The 17,048-nt window shown below is 39.2% G+C and overlaps 1 protein-coding gene across 1 annotated transcript; it reads right to left on the reverse strand.

Annotated features, from left to right (window-relative positions):
* On the reverse strand, window positions 1-15,331 carry rhot1b (ras homolog family member T1). The gene is made up of 20 exons (XM_042484981.1): window positions 15,249-15,331; window positions 13,503-13,561; window positions 13,299-13,380; window positions 12,745-12,788; window positions 12,600-12,653; window positions 12,404-12,456; window positions 11,830-11,938; window positions 10,119-10,220; window positions 9,745-9,843; window positions 9,510-9,618; window positions 8,947-9,067; window positions 7,659-7,743; window positions 7,128-7,273; window positions 6,332-6,432; window positions 5,846-5,976; window positions 5,529-5,612; window positions 4,494-4,616; window positions 3,616-3,818; window positions 1,010-1,132; window positions 1-313 (listed from the first exon to the last, which is right to left on the reverse strand). The coding sequence occupies exons 1-20, from the start codon at window positions 15,283-15,285 to the stop codon at window positions 193-195; spliced, it is 1,986 nt and encodes a 661-aa protein (XP_042340915.1). The 5' UTR covers window positions 15,286-15,331; the 3' UTR covers window positions 1-192.
* Window positions 15,332-17,048: the final 1,717 nt, after the last annotated feature.

Raw genomic sequence — 17,048 nt, forward strand, 5'->3', positions numbered from 1 at the left:
ACTAACAGTTAAGAGGAAAAATATGTATTTTTGATTTTGGGTTAAACTGTTCCTTTAAGATACACAACCATGGGAGACTTTAAATAGATTTTCATTTACTAAATGCAAGTAGGTAAGCTAAATGTAGTGACTGGTCAAAATAGCTCTATGTGTACCATGGAGTAAAGAGGGTTGGCCCCAGGTGCCCGAGGATCACCGTGGTTTGAGCAGTACTCTGTACATGGCGAAGCCCAGCACTGCAAACACTGTGGCCCCGACACTCGCTCTCAGCCAGAAGGTCGAGCTCTTCAGGTCCGCTTGGCTTACATGTCTGCTGAACAGAGAGAAGCAGGCCAGGAGAGAGGTGAATACAGAGACAGGACGAAAGGAGGGACAGTAAAAAGATGAAGAGACGAGGTGTTTCTGAGAGGGAATACGGCAAAATGAATAACGTGAACTTGAAGCAAATATGGATGAAATGACAGAACAGGGGTGAAGCCTTGAAATGTGGATATGCTAAAGAAAAAGTCAGTCAAACAGATGAGAGACATGCAGGATTATAGTTATGACATGAAACAACCAGAAAAGAAATGAGCTGTGACATCTCTGTTAGATGAGACGGCTGAGGTTCAGTGACATCAGGAGGGAAGACAAGAACAAGCAAGTTGACGCCGACCGAATGACAACGGCACTGAGACAAACCGAAAAGTACATGCTTTCAATCCTACTGTAGTGCAGGAAGCTCACAAGCAATATCAAAAGGTAGACAGACAATGAAGATATCAGAATAGTTTCTGAGATGTAAGATGACACTCAAAGGACTCAGCATCAAACAACGAAAAAGGAGCTAGTGACTCCTTTATTCTTTTCCAATTTCTGGAAAAATCGGTGCCTTAAAATACATTAACTTAGCAAAAAAAAAGAGGCAAAACAATAGGAGAAATGAACAGGACAAGCTTGAGGTGATGACACTGACAAAGTGAAGTGATCAGAGGTAAAGAGAGGGTTGCAAAAGGTAAAATAAAAGAACCTTCTCAGTACAACAGCGTAGAGTTTGGCCCTGACCGTCTGCAGCAGCTCAGAGTTGAGGAAGTTCTGACACAAGCAGAAGGTGCACCGGTTACAAGTGCACATACAGCGCAGCCGGGCGTGGCTGAGGAGAGATACAGGGAAGACAAACACCAACACCGTTTTTTACATATAAAACACCCAAGAGGAAGGAAGGTAGAGTTAAAAGATGCCATCAAAATGACAAGAGTGGTTTGTGGCTCATCGCCTGAGAGCAAAAATCCATGAACTAAAATAAAAAAAAAAAACAACAGTTAAATCTTACTCAAATAAGATCCCAAATGAGATGCAATATGATTATCAAAGTTTATAAGAGCAAAATCTAACGTTATGTGAATTTAAACTTGATATGATGTGATCCTGTCAGAAACTGTGTATCACAAGCCTTGCAAACAGTAAATCCAACTGGGAATTAAAGTCATTTTGACAAAAAACAAACAAATGTAGAATTACCACGCTGTGGTTACATGCTTCCCTGGACCTGTCAAGTTGCATTTACAGCTTACATCCATGTCAGTAAAAACATGGATGCAGCAGCACAGAGGATCTATACAATCAGCACAGTTTCAAGGTGGGAACCCATGATCAGTGTCACCAGTTCAGTATCAAACCAAATGCCTCCTCCTCTATTCCCGATGTCATGACCAAAATAAAGTGTTTTTGCGGAACATTATGATGTCAGAGTGAAGCTGGCCTCGTACCTTTTGGATATTAAAAATCATCATTTTATCATTTAAGACATTTGGGTGAAATTTGTCATAATTAGTGTATGAATTCCTGAGTTAATGAAAAAACATGTTTTGTGAGGTCAGAGTGACCTTGACCGTTAACCACCAAAATCAAATCAGTTCATCCTTGAGTCCAACTGAGCATTTGTGCCAAATTCGAAGAAATCCCTTCAAGGCTTTCTTGAGGTATCGCATTCATTAAAATGGGACAGACAGATGGCTTTTTATGGCTTTTATGCATGACTTTGTCAGGGACAAGGCATTAAAAACTCTCCTCCCACAGAAGGATGTAACAAATATTTGTTTAAACTGAAACCCATCAGACTAGTTGGTGGATTAAATAAGAGCTGCTCTGCTGTATGTAATGATGTAACAGTGTGATGTGCAGAGAGGCACTGTGTGTTAACAGCAACACTGCAATCTGACTGACTGCAGGAGTGTGAGCCTCTGGGAGAGATCAACGTTACCGCTTAGCGGGGAAACCCGTTTACCTACAGTGCAAAACACTGTGGCATCAGACTTGAAAGCAACATGTCCAGAGTGCAGTGAGGTGCATTAATGTAGACTGAAGTACATCGTGTCTGTCTGATACTGACACTTGCACAGAAGTGGGAGCATCCCCACAGGGAGCAGGTTTATCCTGAGCCATGGAGTACAGTCACAGACATTACACGCGGTAGAACTTTGAATCTAAACTGTGAATAATAAATGAGGTGGACTGCAAAAGAAAACAGTGGCGACCCATCTATCCCACCTGTTTCAGACAGAATTTCCTGCCAATTATGAACCTCCTGCAGAATTGAATCTCACAACGTACAGGAAATACAAATTAAAACTTTAGATTGAAAGCACCCCCCTCTGCTCAACAGCAGAGACAAGAACTCAGTGACTAAACTTCGTCAACACATCAAGTCATAAGAAAAAAGAGGATCTGCTTTTAAAGGACTAGCTGGTGTGTGCAATTTTTCATAGATCCAGAGGGATGTGTCAATGCATCATGTGAAAATATAGGCAATTACACATCATAGACCATCTGTAATCTTTTGGAGGAGCTACCTGATTGCAATGCAGCTACAGTTCTTCCTATTGGGAGCAAAACTTAGGAGTTTTCTTCTGCTGAGTGATTTGTACTAACTATCGTATCCTGACATCATAGTTGTTCATTAGGTGGTAGGTTTACCCACAAGAGACATGATAATAAAGGTGTTTTAGCTTCTTACACTCAGTTGCCAGTTTGTTAGTACACCCAGCTTAAACTCATACAGTAAAACACAACAATCCTGCAATAAATCCTGTCATTATTAAATTCATAATGTTTAGTTTTTGAGAAAAAAGTAGCTCTATCAATGAGGGGATGCTAAATAACAGAAACACCTCTCTGTATATTGCAATGCAAACAACAGCAACACAAACTAAACTCTCCAAAATGATCGTGAAGCTGATTCAACACCTCTCCAAACATTTTAACAAATAAACTGAACATTATTACCTTTCTGAAGGAATGATTTATCATTGTAGGACAGTATTACAGTGCATACATTTTAGCTGGGTGTATCTCATAAGCTAGCATGTAAAGAAGGGTGTGTTATGCTGGGACTTTGGAACACTTTAAACCAGAAAATTGGGCCATGTGTGTAAAAAAAAAAAATAGTAAACAGATAATGGTAAAACTCATTCGATACAGACATTGCCTTGGCTTAAAATGGGAGCTGGCTGGCTGTGATACTGATTTCAACTTCAAACAGACCTTACTTGCATCCATTTAAATGCTGTCTTTGTCATAAAGCTGTCATTAAGTGTAAGTTTAACAACAATTTAGATCAAGTGTCTCCATACTTACGGGTACATGGCCATAGTGGTAAGTTTGATGTAGATGTCTCTGCTGGGTGCTGCTGCCGTGTTACAGGTGAAGGACTGGGGAGGTGGCATCTTGTGCCTCCTGCAGAACTCCAGAGGAGTGCAGCCGTACATCTGTTTGATCTCTGGCAGGTCTGACTTTGCCGCTATCATCATACATGGAATCTTGCTGTCCATGAAGTATTGCTGATGAGGGAGAGAGAGGACAGTGAATAATCATGATTGAGATTAGGGATGTGCAGATTAATCGACCATCCAAATAAAAGTTGAAAATGGGAGGAGTTTGGATCAGCATGCAAGACGAACCAGTGGCTCTGATCAACTACCACACGCATACACACACACAAAACCACACACTTAAACAAACACAAAGGCATACTTGCACTGGCTGGATGTCTCCTCCCTCAGCTGAATGAGAGGTGATTAGGCTTAGGCTTGTCATTAGTTGAGTGCACAGGAAATCCTGAGAAGCCTGGATGTATATATATATATATGTGTGTGTGTGTGTGTGTATTTCTGTGTTTTTGAATGGACTAAGGATGTTATATACACACTTAATGCATGTTAATTGTTAACAATTATTTTGTGAGTTTTTATGTTTTGCAGGATAATGTGCAATGCCAATAATGCATGTTTTAAAGCACCACACATTGAATCAGCATTTAAATAATATTTGTTCATTTGTTCATCAAAATGGGATGAATGATTTCAAATGATGAATATTTTTTCACCTTATAGAATAAACTGTGCTCATATTTGACTGTTTTCTGAGAGTTTTCTTACTTTTAGTTTTACCTGTTGAAAAATGAGTCGTTAGGAACATCTCTAGTTACAAAGTTATTTCTCTTTTGACAGTTTTACCTTGAAGACTTTGGCGCAGTATTCAAAGGAGTAAGGGTTGCTGACATCATAAACCAGGCAAACAATGTCACAGGCCAGCTCAGCATCAGACAGGTAGTCAAAGTCTGGGAACACTTCATGAAGCTGAGAGGAGAGGAGGGCAGAGACAGGAGAACGGTGCTAAGTTTCAACAGATAGTTCTCTGTATCATTGTGGACAGCTGTAGTGGCCTGCTTTAAGATACACAATAGATATGGATTACTGCGGATATGAGACATTCATCGCAAAAAAAGCAGTGTCTTCCGTTGAGGCTTTTTAACAAAGACGAGCACATGCTGCAGTTTTACAGATGTAGCAGCATCACAAGTGGTTATAAAGATTGGACCGCACAGGAGTGTCACCACAGCATTTGTGCTCCAGTCACTTTGCTGCAGGGTGTTTTACTGTGTGACGCCTGCACAGAGGGAGTGCCAACAGAAAAGAGCGCAGTTGATGTGTTGAGTGCTTGAGTAAACTTAACACTGTGTTTAAACAGGGCTAGTGAAGCCAACTATTTCAACTATTGTGGTTTAATTATTGTATATATATCGAGATAAAACGAGTGCTGGTTATTGGCGTCTTCAATGTTTGGGTGTAACACCTCAACCACATGAAACTAGACATATTTCAGTTATGTTCTGTAAACACAGTAGACTTTGAATGTGCTGTTATAAGCAAGTAGCGCTATGTGAATGCTATTGTCAAGCATGTAGAAATGCTTGCTGGAGAGAAGCACTGGGTGAACCTGATAAGAAGCTTAAATAAACAGCCTGGTAAGCAGAGTCAACTTCAGGCTGGGCTAGCCATGATCATTCACAGTTACAACCTAGTGTAATAGTGGTAAGTAGAAAAATAAACTAGAAATATAATAATATTATATGGAAGATAATACGAAAAAAAAACATGGGTGAATTTCTTAACTGTTATTGGAATTATTTTTGTTTTTAGTACTGGAAAAGTTGTGAATAAAAGAAAAAAAAAAGTAATTCAAATAGTAGAGGTGTCTTTGAAACTCACAAGAAGGTATTTCTCCTGGCCGTAAACATAGGTTGTGCTGATGGCATAGTAGGATCTGTGCTCCTCTCTAATCCATTTTTGGCGCTGAGTGGAAAGAAAAAAAACATCATGTAAAAGCAGATCAGGACACAAAACTGACTGTAAACTGTGACTGCATGCAGCAAAGGGAAAAAAGCTTGCCAACTGATACAATTCCCTATATGGAAGGGTGAAAAGGGGATTTTGATAGCTTACAGGTGTAATCTGTGTCTAGGACATTGTGAAACATCTGAGATGGCAAAGTATGTTCATCTTTACTAATGTTTATTTCTGTTTACCATGAGGTTTCTACCCAGGAAGGCTTGGAGGAAGCCACTCTTGCCACTGCCAATGTCCCCAAAGACATTACAGCGGAAGACGCTGCGCTGGGTCTGCTTCTTCTGCAGGTCAATCTTCTTATCTCTGGTCACTGCGGGGGGCAAACCACACACGGGCATCAGAGGATCAAATCAGACTGCCACTCTATACATGTCTACGGCAACATTCAGATTAAACTGTCGCTTCGAATGTCCAAATGTTGGTGCAGTTTTACTGATGTGAATACAATCAGCATGACTGTGCAGTGAAGAAGTTCAATGAAGTATCAAGCAATGAGCTCATGCTGCTGAATAATACTGCTGACTCAAATGTTATAATGTATGAAAGTATAGGTATATAACTACATATAAAAATGTCCTCCTTATAAGCATCACTGGGATTAACTCTAACATGTACAGATCTATTTAATGTGAGTATGGAAAAGAAGATGTGATGGTGTAATTCACCTGTAATCCCTGCTGCTTGGGACTCCTGCTCAGCAATTATTGAGTAACCAAGGTAACCCAAATACTCCAGGCATCGCTGGACATCCAGATACGTTGTTAACCTGAACACATGTAAGTTGAAGGCAAAAAACATTTACCTGGGGTTTCATTTAGTATAGTAACCAATGGTGGCACAGGTTTTGTCTCTGATGACAAATGCAACAATTGGCAGTATATTTGCACCATCACTAAGACCCTCTCAGTTCAGTAGTGCCATGTGAGCCACAGCATCTTTTCTGATAATACCACTAGAGGGTGCCAAAATTAGAAACGTTCAAATTCTACACATAGTGACGTGAGGCTCTTTATATGACAATCAGAGCTTTAACAAAGGAGCTAACTCTTTTTCTATTCACAGATGTCAGGGAATAATGGCATCTTGAGCAGAGAACGACATCACGCTCCCTCCGTGTGTGTTGTAATCTGAGCTTCTCTGTGGTTTGTTGTGGTAAGCCGGTCCCGCTGTACATGCATGTTAATGTATGTGTGTATCCGCCGCCATTTTGCACAGCGCTCATACGGCGGTTCCTGCTGATATCCCGACATTGTCATTGCAGAAGCAACCCACACCCGGCCAGACCAGCAACCGCAACTAACAACAGAAAGCTAAAATTACAACACACACAGAGGTAGTCTGACTTCATCCTCCACTCGGGACACCATTAGTTCACTATATATTATATTAACAAATAGAGTTTTGTTGCTATATTAACGCCTTGAATGTTGCATATAGAACCTTTAACTAATCGCCACTTACGTCCACTGGGAGAGATATCCCTGGTAAGTGATCCAGCCCTGGTCATTAGTGCAAACTGTGTTATTGACATCTGGACCCCATGGCATGTATGGAAAAACATCAAACAGGTCCCTCGTCTCCTCTGGTGACAAGGCACAGTCACGATCCTGAAACACACAAAGGTCGGGTTACTGTTCATGATGGTGAACTACAGCAAAATTTGGAAAATGTAGCTCAAAGCAGAAAATATTTCATATAAAATTCAAAAGATCAAAAGCATGCATCCATTCATAGTTGGACATAAATCACTACGACTGGAAACAGATCGTAGTGCAAGCTACCACTTTCACTCTTTGACTTTCATTCTAACCTCTCAGCTAATTCTCCCGTCAATCCTTACTCTGGTACAAGAAGTTAAATCACGCCTCAGCAGGTGGTCAGCGTTGGCTCTGGGAGTGTATTTTGGTTTTGTGTGGTGTTCCTTCACTGAGCAGCTTTCCTTAAAGGCCTCTCCAGGGCAGAAGCTAAAGTAAATACAGAATAGGGTTGTACCTTGTCATGTTTGTCAAAGACGCTCTGGAGGAAGAGGTAGGCATTGTGGTTGAGCTCTGTGGTGCAGCCTGGAGGAACTTTCAACCTAGAGAGAGTGGATATTTCAACGTAAATGTTAGAGTCATTGTGCAGAACTAAAGATAATGACACACTTATCTTAACTCCACACATGTTACACACTCAGTGTTATATCAAGTACTGAATCTAGTATTAAATTCAGGGCTCAACAACACTGATGATTTGATCAAACTTAGAAAATGCACAAAAAGGGAAAGACAGCTGCTGCTCCACCTTTATGTTTGTTTAAACTGAACAAACAAGGGAACATAATGTTTGAGGAAAATACAATATTCAGTCCCTCCAGGAATTTTTGGGCTGTTTTTGGGGAGTTGTGTGGCCTACAATGCCAGATTTAAAGGCAGATTTTCTAAAACACTATGATGCATGTTGAAATGTTGACAGCAATCTTTTGCTATGATATTGTGGGGGTAAGAGAAAATTGCAATTAAATTATACATGTGAAGCTGCCATGGATTTGGAGCCTATTATTATGAGTATTCAGCGATTCCCACAGAATTAGAGTTTATTTGTGAGGGTGGGGGGTTGGGAGTTAAAAGCTGATTGCAGACGATCGGCTATTGCTGCCATTCGACACAGCACTGAAGCAACATCTCTGTGTGCCACTCTCCTTCTGCTTTCTCTGCCCAGTTATCACAAGCTATCACGGCTGCAGCAGCTAACATCCAACACCAAGCTCTTAAACAGTCCCAACAATCTCACAATGACACCGAAACAGCTCATCTCTGTTGTTACACCCTGCTAATAACCACTGGGCAATGCTAACCACCTGATGCTAACAGTTAGCCCTGTCACTGTGTGAGTGGCTGTCTACCAGGCATGGAGCTCACACTCCCACAGCAGCAGTCTCATGATGAACAGAAAGAGAGAGCAGGGCAAGAAGAGGCGAATCAATACACTGCAGGAAACAACTATGATTTCATCCATGCTCAATTGTCAGATCTGCTGTGAAGTTGCAGTGGCAGGACATAATTGCAAGGTTGTGTAAAATTCATGAGGATTGGCTCAATTTGTGTTAATTGTTGTGATCACAACATTGCAGCATCCTGGAGGGCATGGGTGTTATTCTATAAAAGGAATAGTGTGCAAAAAGTGCGAGTCTCATTTTCCTTCACATGGTGACGGAAATAACAAGGTTTTTGGGAAGGTGTGCACACAGTTTGGAGTTGGTTGTGCGTGTTTAAAAAAAAATTAAGACCGGGAGACTCACGGAGGGAAGAGGTAGTCCTGATTTAACTCCAGGTCATCGTCATACCCAAACCTCCTGAGCACGGTCCACGTCGTTTCATGGCGACCTCGCTGGATGAACAAGGTGTGGAGGAACAGGAAGCCTACAGAGGAATACAGAAATACCAAACAACACAGTCAGGAACTATGTGAAAAGAGAATTACGTAAGGGCTGAACAAGATGCAAAAAATATTGGGGTAATTTTGACAGATGTGCTATTTTGTGCTATATGACTCACAATTTTTGTATGATAATTTTTGCATTTCAATTTCACAGAAAAAAAATCAAAAATGATGATGATGTGATTTTTACTGGGGTCTGTACGTTCCCTTATGTCTGGAATATGATTTGTAGGTTGGGCATCTCTGCAGCACTACAAATGCTTCATTTATAATGAAAGTTGTGACACATTTTGCCTTTTTTAAAAAATTAAGTTGATATTGCATCCCCCCATACTGCAATTTCAATAAAAATTTTGATTAATTGTTCAGCTTTACTTTATATGTATATAAACATGAGTACGAGGCCAGTCCATCCACTCCTACCTTTCAGAGTGAGTCCATTGTCACAAACTCCGTCACTCAAATTCTTCCTCACCACATTTTTTACATCCTCCAACGCTTGAGACTCTAGTGGGGTGTTGAAGCATGTCCGCTGTGGGCGGCCAGACAAAAATATCTTTGTTGTCAAAAGTAGCCCAAAAAAAGTCCTGGGCAAATTGTACTTTTTGTTAAATACACTGTTAACTTTGTCAACTACAGCAGTCATCAGCTGACTTACCTGAAAGAAGTTGAGCTCGTTGTCATTGAGAATCCCGTCATTGTCAAGGTCAGACACTTTGAAGATTCGAGTCAGGGCTTTGACACAAAGTGACTTCATCTGGGAATCATAAAGGAAAAATAATAAGTGACTTTAACATAACTGATTTTGTGATTCACCTTCTGCTAAAAATAAGTATAAACCTCAAAAGTGACACATTCCATTTTTATAGAGAGTTGTGGACTCATACCAACTATTACATTTAAATAGTAATTTTTAAATCTCTGTAAAATGTAAATTCATATATATATATTCACTTGATTTAAAATCAACTGACAACCACTGCATCACAAAAACAGGACTGCTGAACTCAAACAGCATATTTCTGCTCTTACGTCTTTTCTTTCTGGACAGTAAAGAGGACCTGTGGGGTGCAGGACGGCCTTTTGAGCATAGTAGAACAGCTCTGAGATGTTCTTCAGGTTCTTTGCTGAACACTATAAAAAGCAAACAAGAAAAGAAAGAGGAAAGTTTTGGTATAAATACATATATAGTATTTTTGAATACGCTCTGTGCATACTCTTTGCCTTTTACAACCCTGTGAAAATACAGTGTCAGGTCTAAGTAGGGCCATCCCTGTTTATGTAGCTGTCTGTGTGTCTGTGTGTCTGCCTGTGTGTGTGTGTGTGTGTGTGTGTGTGTGTGTGTGTGTGTGTATGTGGGTGTACTGTACAGTGTGAGTGGAAGGTAAGTCAGGGCCAGACAAGGTATTAACACACAGGATCTGTCTGAGCGACACGCCTGGTTTAATTAACCAGTCTGATAGAACACAGTGAGTTAAGTTCATGGCCGGTGTCAAGTATCAAATCCTCTTGAACAATTGTTGGACTTCCTCACTGTAAACACTATAAATGGTAAGCATGTGCAACAAATAGTGTCTATCACTCAAAGTTTAAAAAAAGTGCACCAATGGTCACAGTATTGACAAAAGGGTCAACAAGGGTTAATGTAAACGAACTCAGAACAATCAATAGAATTGACAAGATTGTCTGAAGGCTGCAGGCTTCCACAGTTTGGCATTTCACCAAGTTCAAAAATCAATATTACAGAAGTGACACACAGACATACTGTATGGGAGAATCACATGTTCAGTTTGGTTGATAGTGAGGATCATAAACATAGACATTTCAGAGCAAAGGTTATAAAGGGCTTTACTTATAGATGTCACTGTCAGTGACAAGAACATATAATTAATTTGGGTCTTTTCTGGAGACATTCAGTTTCTCTGTTATGTAAAAAAAACAACATAATTGTAATAATTCCAAAACAAAAATTGCAATGTTTTTACATGAATATAAAAGGTACATTCCATGCCAAAATCAAAAATACGTATTTTTTTTATTATCTGTAGTGCTATTTATCAGTCTAGATTGATTTAGTGTGCGTTGCCAAGTCTTGGGTTACCATGTCATGATTTCTGCAAAGGGGCTTTGCTGTTAATTTTTTTTCAAGTGGATTTTTTTGGTGCTTTGAGCACCACAAGCCGAGTGCCATCTAGTTCCATTATATAGGAGAGAGGGCAGACATCTCTACAGCCGATATCTCTAAAACTTGGCAACTTAGATCAAAACAATCTAGACTGACAAATAGCACTACAGGAAAGAGGAAATAAATGTGTTTTTGAAATTGTGGTGAAATGTCCCTTTAAGCGTCTTCAATGGGCTGATAAAAACTTCCAAATCACCGCCAATGAACTAAAAAAATAGCTAACTGTTAAACTTAAAACAATCCTGTTCCTCCTGGCCCCTGAAAAGTTTCAATCCAACAGTTATTGTTGAAAAAACTTCCTCCTTTCTTTGTTCTGTTTATGACGACAGAAGAAGATATTGATTTCCATTTGTGCTGTAGTCTCTTTTGACCTTGCGTACTGAGCAACACCTCTGTGTCTGCCTGTTGTCTGAATCAATAGCACTAGGACTGCGTTACTTGAATACGGAAGTACTCATCAGGCAGATCCTAACAGATCATCACTCTCACAGGATTTAACTTCATTGTTGTACTATTCACACACATCAGGAACGGTAAACAGAGCCGTCGCCCTCTCACCTCGACACATGTCTCTATCTCACTGTGCCGGTTCATGATGGGCAGTATGGTCTCCATGCTGCTGTGTTCCACCAGGTCCGACTTGTTCCCCACCAGGATCAGAGGAACCCTGGACAGAGTGACAAAAACACACACAGAGCATTGTATCAATGCTAATAAAAACATTTGACAAGGGTAACATTTTGTCTTAAGCAGAAGAGTACTTTTCTTTTTATGTATTTTTTCCCCTCACACACAAGCAGTGACTCATTTCACAATACAAAGGCGTCAATCTGCTCATGTGGAAAGCTGCATTTCCACAGCGACGCCCTGCTAACAGAGAAGCATTTGTGAGACATTTTCCACCCTGTGACTGTAGGTCATAACTTTAAAAAACTAGTAGAACAATTCCATGATTGGCCTCTTGCTACAGAAAATGCTATTATGCAAGACTTTTTATTGGGCTGATTGTGCATTAGGAGCCTGCTGTGCTCCAAGAGAAATGGAGAAACAGGCACCTTATTTGACCCATATTTCATTGTCCGAAACTGAGCTGACAAAGAAAACTCTCAACTATTTTTACACAAGTTCGCACCTGCTGTCCTTGTCTGTGTTCTCAGTTATGAGGGGGATCCAGTGACTCGTCACCTATGGAAAAGATAAAAATGCAGAAGATCATCACTCTTTTGAGAGGCAACTTCTAATTCACGAGCATCACAGCTTCACAAATGTTACTGTTATAACTGTTTTACAAACAAATTATGGAAATGTTAGCTGCAGAGAGAGCTCACCTTTTCTATGGACTTCTTGTTGTTGACAGAGTAGACGATGCAAATCACATTTGCCTATGAGACCAACACAGACGCCCATTAGCCTTTTACCTTGACTCAGCACTTCTCTCTACGTTAACAGGAGAGCATTGATGTACCGACTGACCTTGGATATCTCCTGAAACAACTGCTCATCTGTCTGCTCGGCCTCTGTAGGGGAACGACAAGTGCATTGCAGTTAAATCTAGGGTTGGGCAATACCATAAAATTTGGTTTTGATTCAGTGCCAAGTAAAACAGGCCCAGAATTTGCAAAGATCAATACAGATACCATTTTTAAATTATTAATAGCAGCTTATGTAGTACTTTCATATGAGCTTTGTGTGTGCAACTGTATGTAAGTGCACACAGCAAAGAGAAGCAAAGAGTACACGCACGAGATGTCTTCAGGACAATGGAGACACTTTTTCTCATCAAATACAAATGGGTACAACAAGGAAGAAAGAAACCGATCTCATACTTGGTATTGATCCTACTGATGCTAGAATTAATCTTTAAAACAAAAAGGGTGCACCTGTAGTATCAATATTTTGGTATCAATCCGCTCACCCCTGGTTAAAACCGGTTCTAAAAAAGGTGCTACTTTCTTAATTGGCCAGGCAGAAAAAAAGAGATGACATAACTATGTAAATCTAAAAAAACACTCATGAGCATATTGTACCTGAGTAGTCCACAATGTGTGTAGGAACTCTCTCTGGTGTCACATCTGCAGGTATGGTGATTTCCTCAGCTCGGTAGGGAACCTAGGATGAACACAAATAACACAGTATTCAATAATACAGTTAAATCAATGGTGTCAAAAGATATATATGGAGAGGCATCATCAAGGTTTCCAACATCTGATTTAATTATAATGTATCCATACCACATTTGGGAACTCCTCGCTGACCAGGGACATGATGAGAGATGTCTTCCCCACTTTGGCTGCCGAAGAAGGAAGAAAGAGGAGAGGTCAAATGAGACCGATTGTTCGGTAGATCTTAGCAAACAGTCCACCAAACATTTGCTCGCACACTTGCTACAATTCATATTAATATTTAAACAGCTGGGACATCATTTATTAATTTATAAGGAAAATAACTGTCACTGAGCTGTACAAGCTTTTCAGGCCATGTGACTGGGGCGCAGACTTCACATGATGGACATCACAAACATATTTTCTATGGGTGTGTGTACGAGCTATGAATTGCAGCTTTCATCCTGGCTCTGTTATGAAATTACTGGTCTTCTACATCTTCCTTTTCTTTTACTCAGCCATATAACTGTTCTGTTAATGGTGTTACAAAATTTTTTTAAGAAAAAAAAAAATTCACAGGAAAAGCTGTCAATTTTATCCCAAACAATATTAATGTGATTTCAAATGTTTTGCTATATGCTGAGAATTGCAATAGTAGGTATTACAGTAGTTTTCAGTCTGTTCATCTCACATTATTTCTATTGCAGCAAAATGTAGATACTGGACTAAAAAAAAAAAGGCAATGGATTTTTATCATTTAATAGGTTACCAAAAGTTTTATTTGTATTTGCAATATTAATAACTCATATCATAAAATAATTGATACTTGGCATCCATGTATGATACAACAATGCAATGCAAAATATTACAATACTATGCTGTATCAATGTATTCCCATCCCTATAAAAAATACTATATTTTTCTTTGGCTCTGCTGTAAAATAATAATACTGCTGATAAAAGAGTATCTCTGTGGACTGTGTTGATTTCATTCACCTGTTTAGGAAAACATAGGACAACCAGCTTATGTAGTTCTTCCATAGGTCAACATGAAGTTCAAATTAGCAACATTTTTCTGGTCTATGTGCATCATGTAATGAAATAGCTATAGTTAGTAGTGCAATGGGAAAAGAAAATAACAAGGTCACCTACTGTTTTTACAAAAGTTACAGCAGATGGAGGGTATTTTTAATTCATTAGGGGTCTACAGATTATTGGTCCGGCCAATTACTGGGGCCAATATTTGGCATTTTGCCTATTATCTGTATTAGCATTTTATTTTGATGATCAAAGAGAAAATTAATCAAAAAAGTGCAAAGAAAGTGTCAGAATGGGAAGGACTAAAGTCTTTACTGAAATTGTCACTTGACTTTTTCTTTTTTTTATGCTGGAAACTTGCTGTATATGATGCTGAATGTTACAGCTTTCATTAAACATTTGCTAAAAGCATTTCAATAAAGTTTTGTTTTGGAGTTTGATATGTTCCAAACTCTAAATACTGACGGAAAGATTTATAGTTTTCATTATAAATGCATATCACTTCCAATTATTGATTATCAGTCTCATTATGAACAGTCGGTATTGGTATTGACCATGAAAAAACAATATCGGTAAACCTCTATTATTTATTTGATTTTTTCATGTGTGTCCTGGCCAGGTTATGCAGCAATAACTCATCACAGACAACCTGTTTAAAACAGAGTAACACAGAACATTTCACACAATAAGAGAGATCTGAAGTCTGAGGTTAAACCAAAGGACTGACAGTGCTGTGGTCTCAGCATCACATGCTCGGCTGGTAGCATCAGTGCAGGCTGCACATTAAAGGCTGACGCTGCAGACCACCGTACTGTAAGTAATTTGTATCTTTACTTACGCTCTCCCACCAACAATATCCTCACGTCCTTGCGCATCCTCTCCAGCGTCGACAAACTCGGTAATCTGTCGTGTGTGAAACATTTATGCTTCCTGTCGGGATGAAGGGTACAGCCAGCCAGCTCCGCTCGGCCTGGTTCGCTTGCTAACGGCTACGTTTGCATGTCAGCTCCGGTTTACGCTGGTTCCGAGCAGACGGTAACGTTACGCCGTTAAAGAGGGCTGTACAAACCGTGAGAGAAATCCGGGATACTGCCAAAGTGTGTTTACTTTATCAGTCCTGCGGGGTTCAGTCAGTCTGTCTGTCAGTGTAGCTCCTGCAGCAGAGCTCAGCTCAGGCAGCGAGCTAATCTTGACTGTTATGACACCATCAGCGGGCGCTAGAGGGCGCGAGACACGCCCCTTTCAGCTGTGAGGGTGAGCAAAGATCGTATATTGTAAAGAGACTCACTCGCCCATCCACACTCGTCCTGCAAGCGAGACTCTTTGCAATGTTTTTAATTTCAAGAAATACATTGACAAAATTTTGTGAATTATTATCATTATTATTATTACTGTTTCATTCATTTATTTATACTGTTGATATTTGTATGTGTTTTTTTATCTATTTATTTTTAATAATATTATATTTAAACTGCTATTATTATTTTTTAAAATAATGATTATTATCTATTCATTTCTATTATTATTAAAATGATTAAAAAATGAAAATTGAAAATAAAAAGTAAAAAAAAAAGAAGAATACAATTACAAAAGCAATATATATATTATCATATATATTATATATTATATATTTATCAACATGTGTTGCTTTGGGAAAACTAACATATATTACAAAAGGAAAGCTGGAAGTTTTTGAAAATAACTGGGGGAGCTTCATGGATTTTCATGAAGCAAAATGAAGCAAAAAAAAGACCAATAAAACCAAAGACAGGAGTGGGGTCAGGGCAGTCGGAAATAAGATTAAGTGTTTTTAGCCCATGTACCATATTTGCTGCCAAGATTATTTTGTTTATATGTAATATCGTTATAAGTGAAAACCCTAATAAAGATATTGTTTTTAAAAAAGAAATATAATGGCTAATTGTGACTTAAAACCAGAGGTGGAAAAAGAATTTGTATGTTTCACTTTGGTAAAAGTACCACCTCAAGATTTTTCTTCAGTTAGTGTACAAAAATAATACTAGCAAAATCTGGGGTGCTTAAAGTAGGCTAGGCAGAACTGAGTTATTATTACTGGTACTTTGACACGTAAGCAGGATTTTAACGTTACAGTTGAGGGAGGTGGAGCCCATTAGAGTACTTTATATATTGTTGGATAGTTTAATCGAGAGCACAGTAGTATATTTTATAAACTGATTGTTTTGTTTGTGAAATCTTTTTTGGTAACTACCAACTCCAGCTGTCAGGCCTAAATCTAGTGAAATAAAACATACAATAGGCCCGTTAAGTGCAGTGCTTGAGTGAATGTACTTAGTTACAATCCAACAATACTAAAGGAGCTTTCAGTGTTTTTCTGACTTCACTCTGTTGGCCGTTAAGATGTCTTGCTATTTTTCCCCAGCACAACAGCGCCTGTCAGCATGCTTTACAGGCATGAAAAATAACAGCAGAAGCCATAGGTTTTGCATAGTGAGCATACATTTATTTTGAGAACTACACTATCTAAGTACCACATAAGCAGAAGTAATAAAGGCCTAAAAGAGGCCTCATCTTACAGAAAGGACCTCAAGATTAAGCATCATGCAGATGTTGCTTTACGGCCTTTGCATTTTCAGTTTTTTCACATTTTCACATATTT

The sequence above is a fragment of the Plectropomus leopardus genome, chromosome 4 (assembly GCF_008729295.1).
Source record: "Plectropomus leopardus isolate mb chromosome 4, YSFRI_Pleo_2.0, whole genome shotgun sequence".
NCBI lineage: Eukaryota > Metazoa > Chordata > Actinopteri > Perciformes > Serranidae > Plectropomus > Plectropomus leopardus.

What these genes read in the sequence shown, in the direction of transcription:
- rhot1b (XM_042484981.1), bottom strand. Translation starts at nt 15,285, where the DNA reads ATGCGCAAGGACGTGAGGATATTGTTGGTGGGAGAGC. An exon ending in ACAAGAAGTCCATAGAAAAG is followed by an intron (nt 12,457 to 12,599) that starts GTGAGCTCTCTC and finishes TCTTTTCCATAG; the next exon opens with GTGACGAGTCACTGGATCCC. An exon ending in ACGAGCTCAACTTCTTTCAG is followed by an intron (nt 9,619 to 9,744) that starts GTAAGTCAGCTG and finishes GGCCGCCCACAG; the next exon opens with CGGACATGCTTCAACACCCC.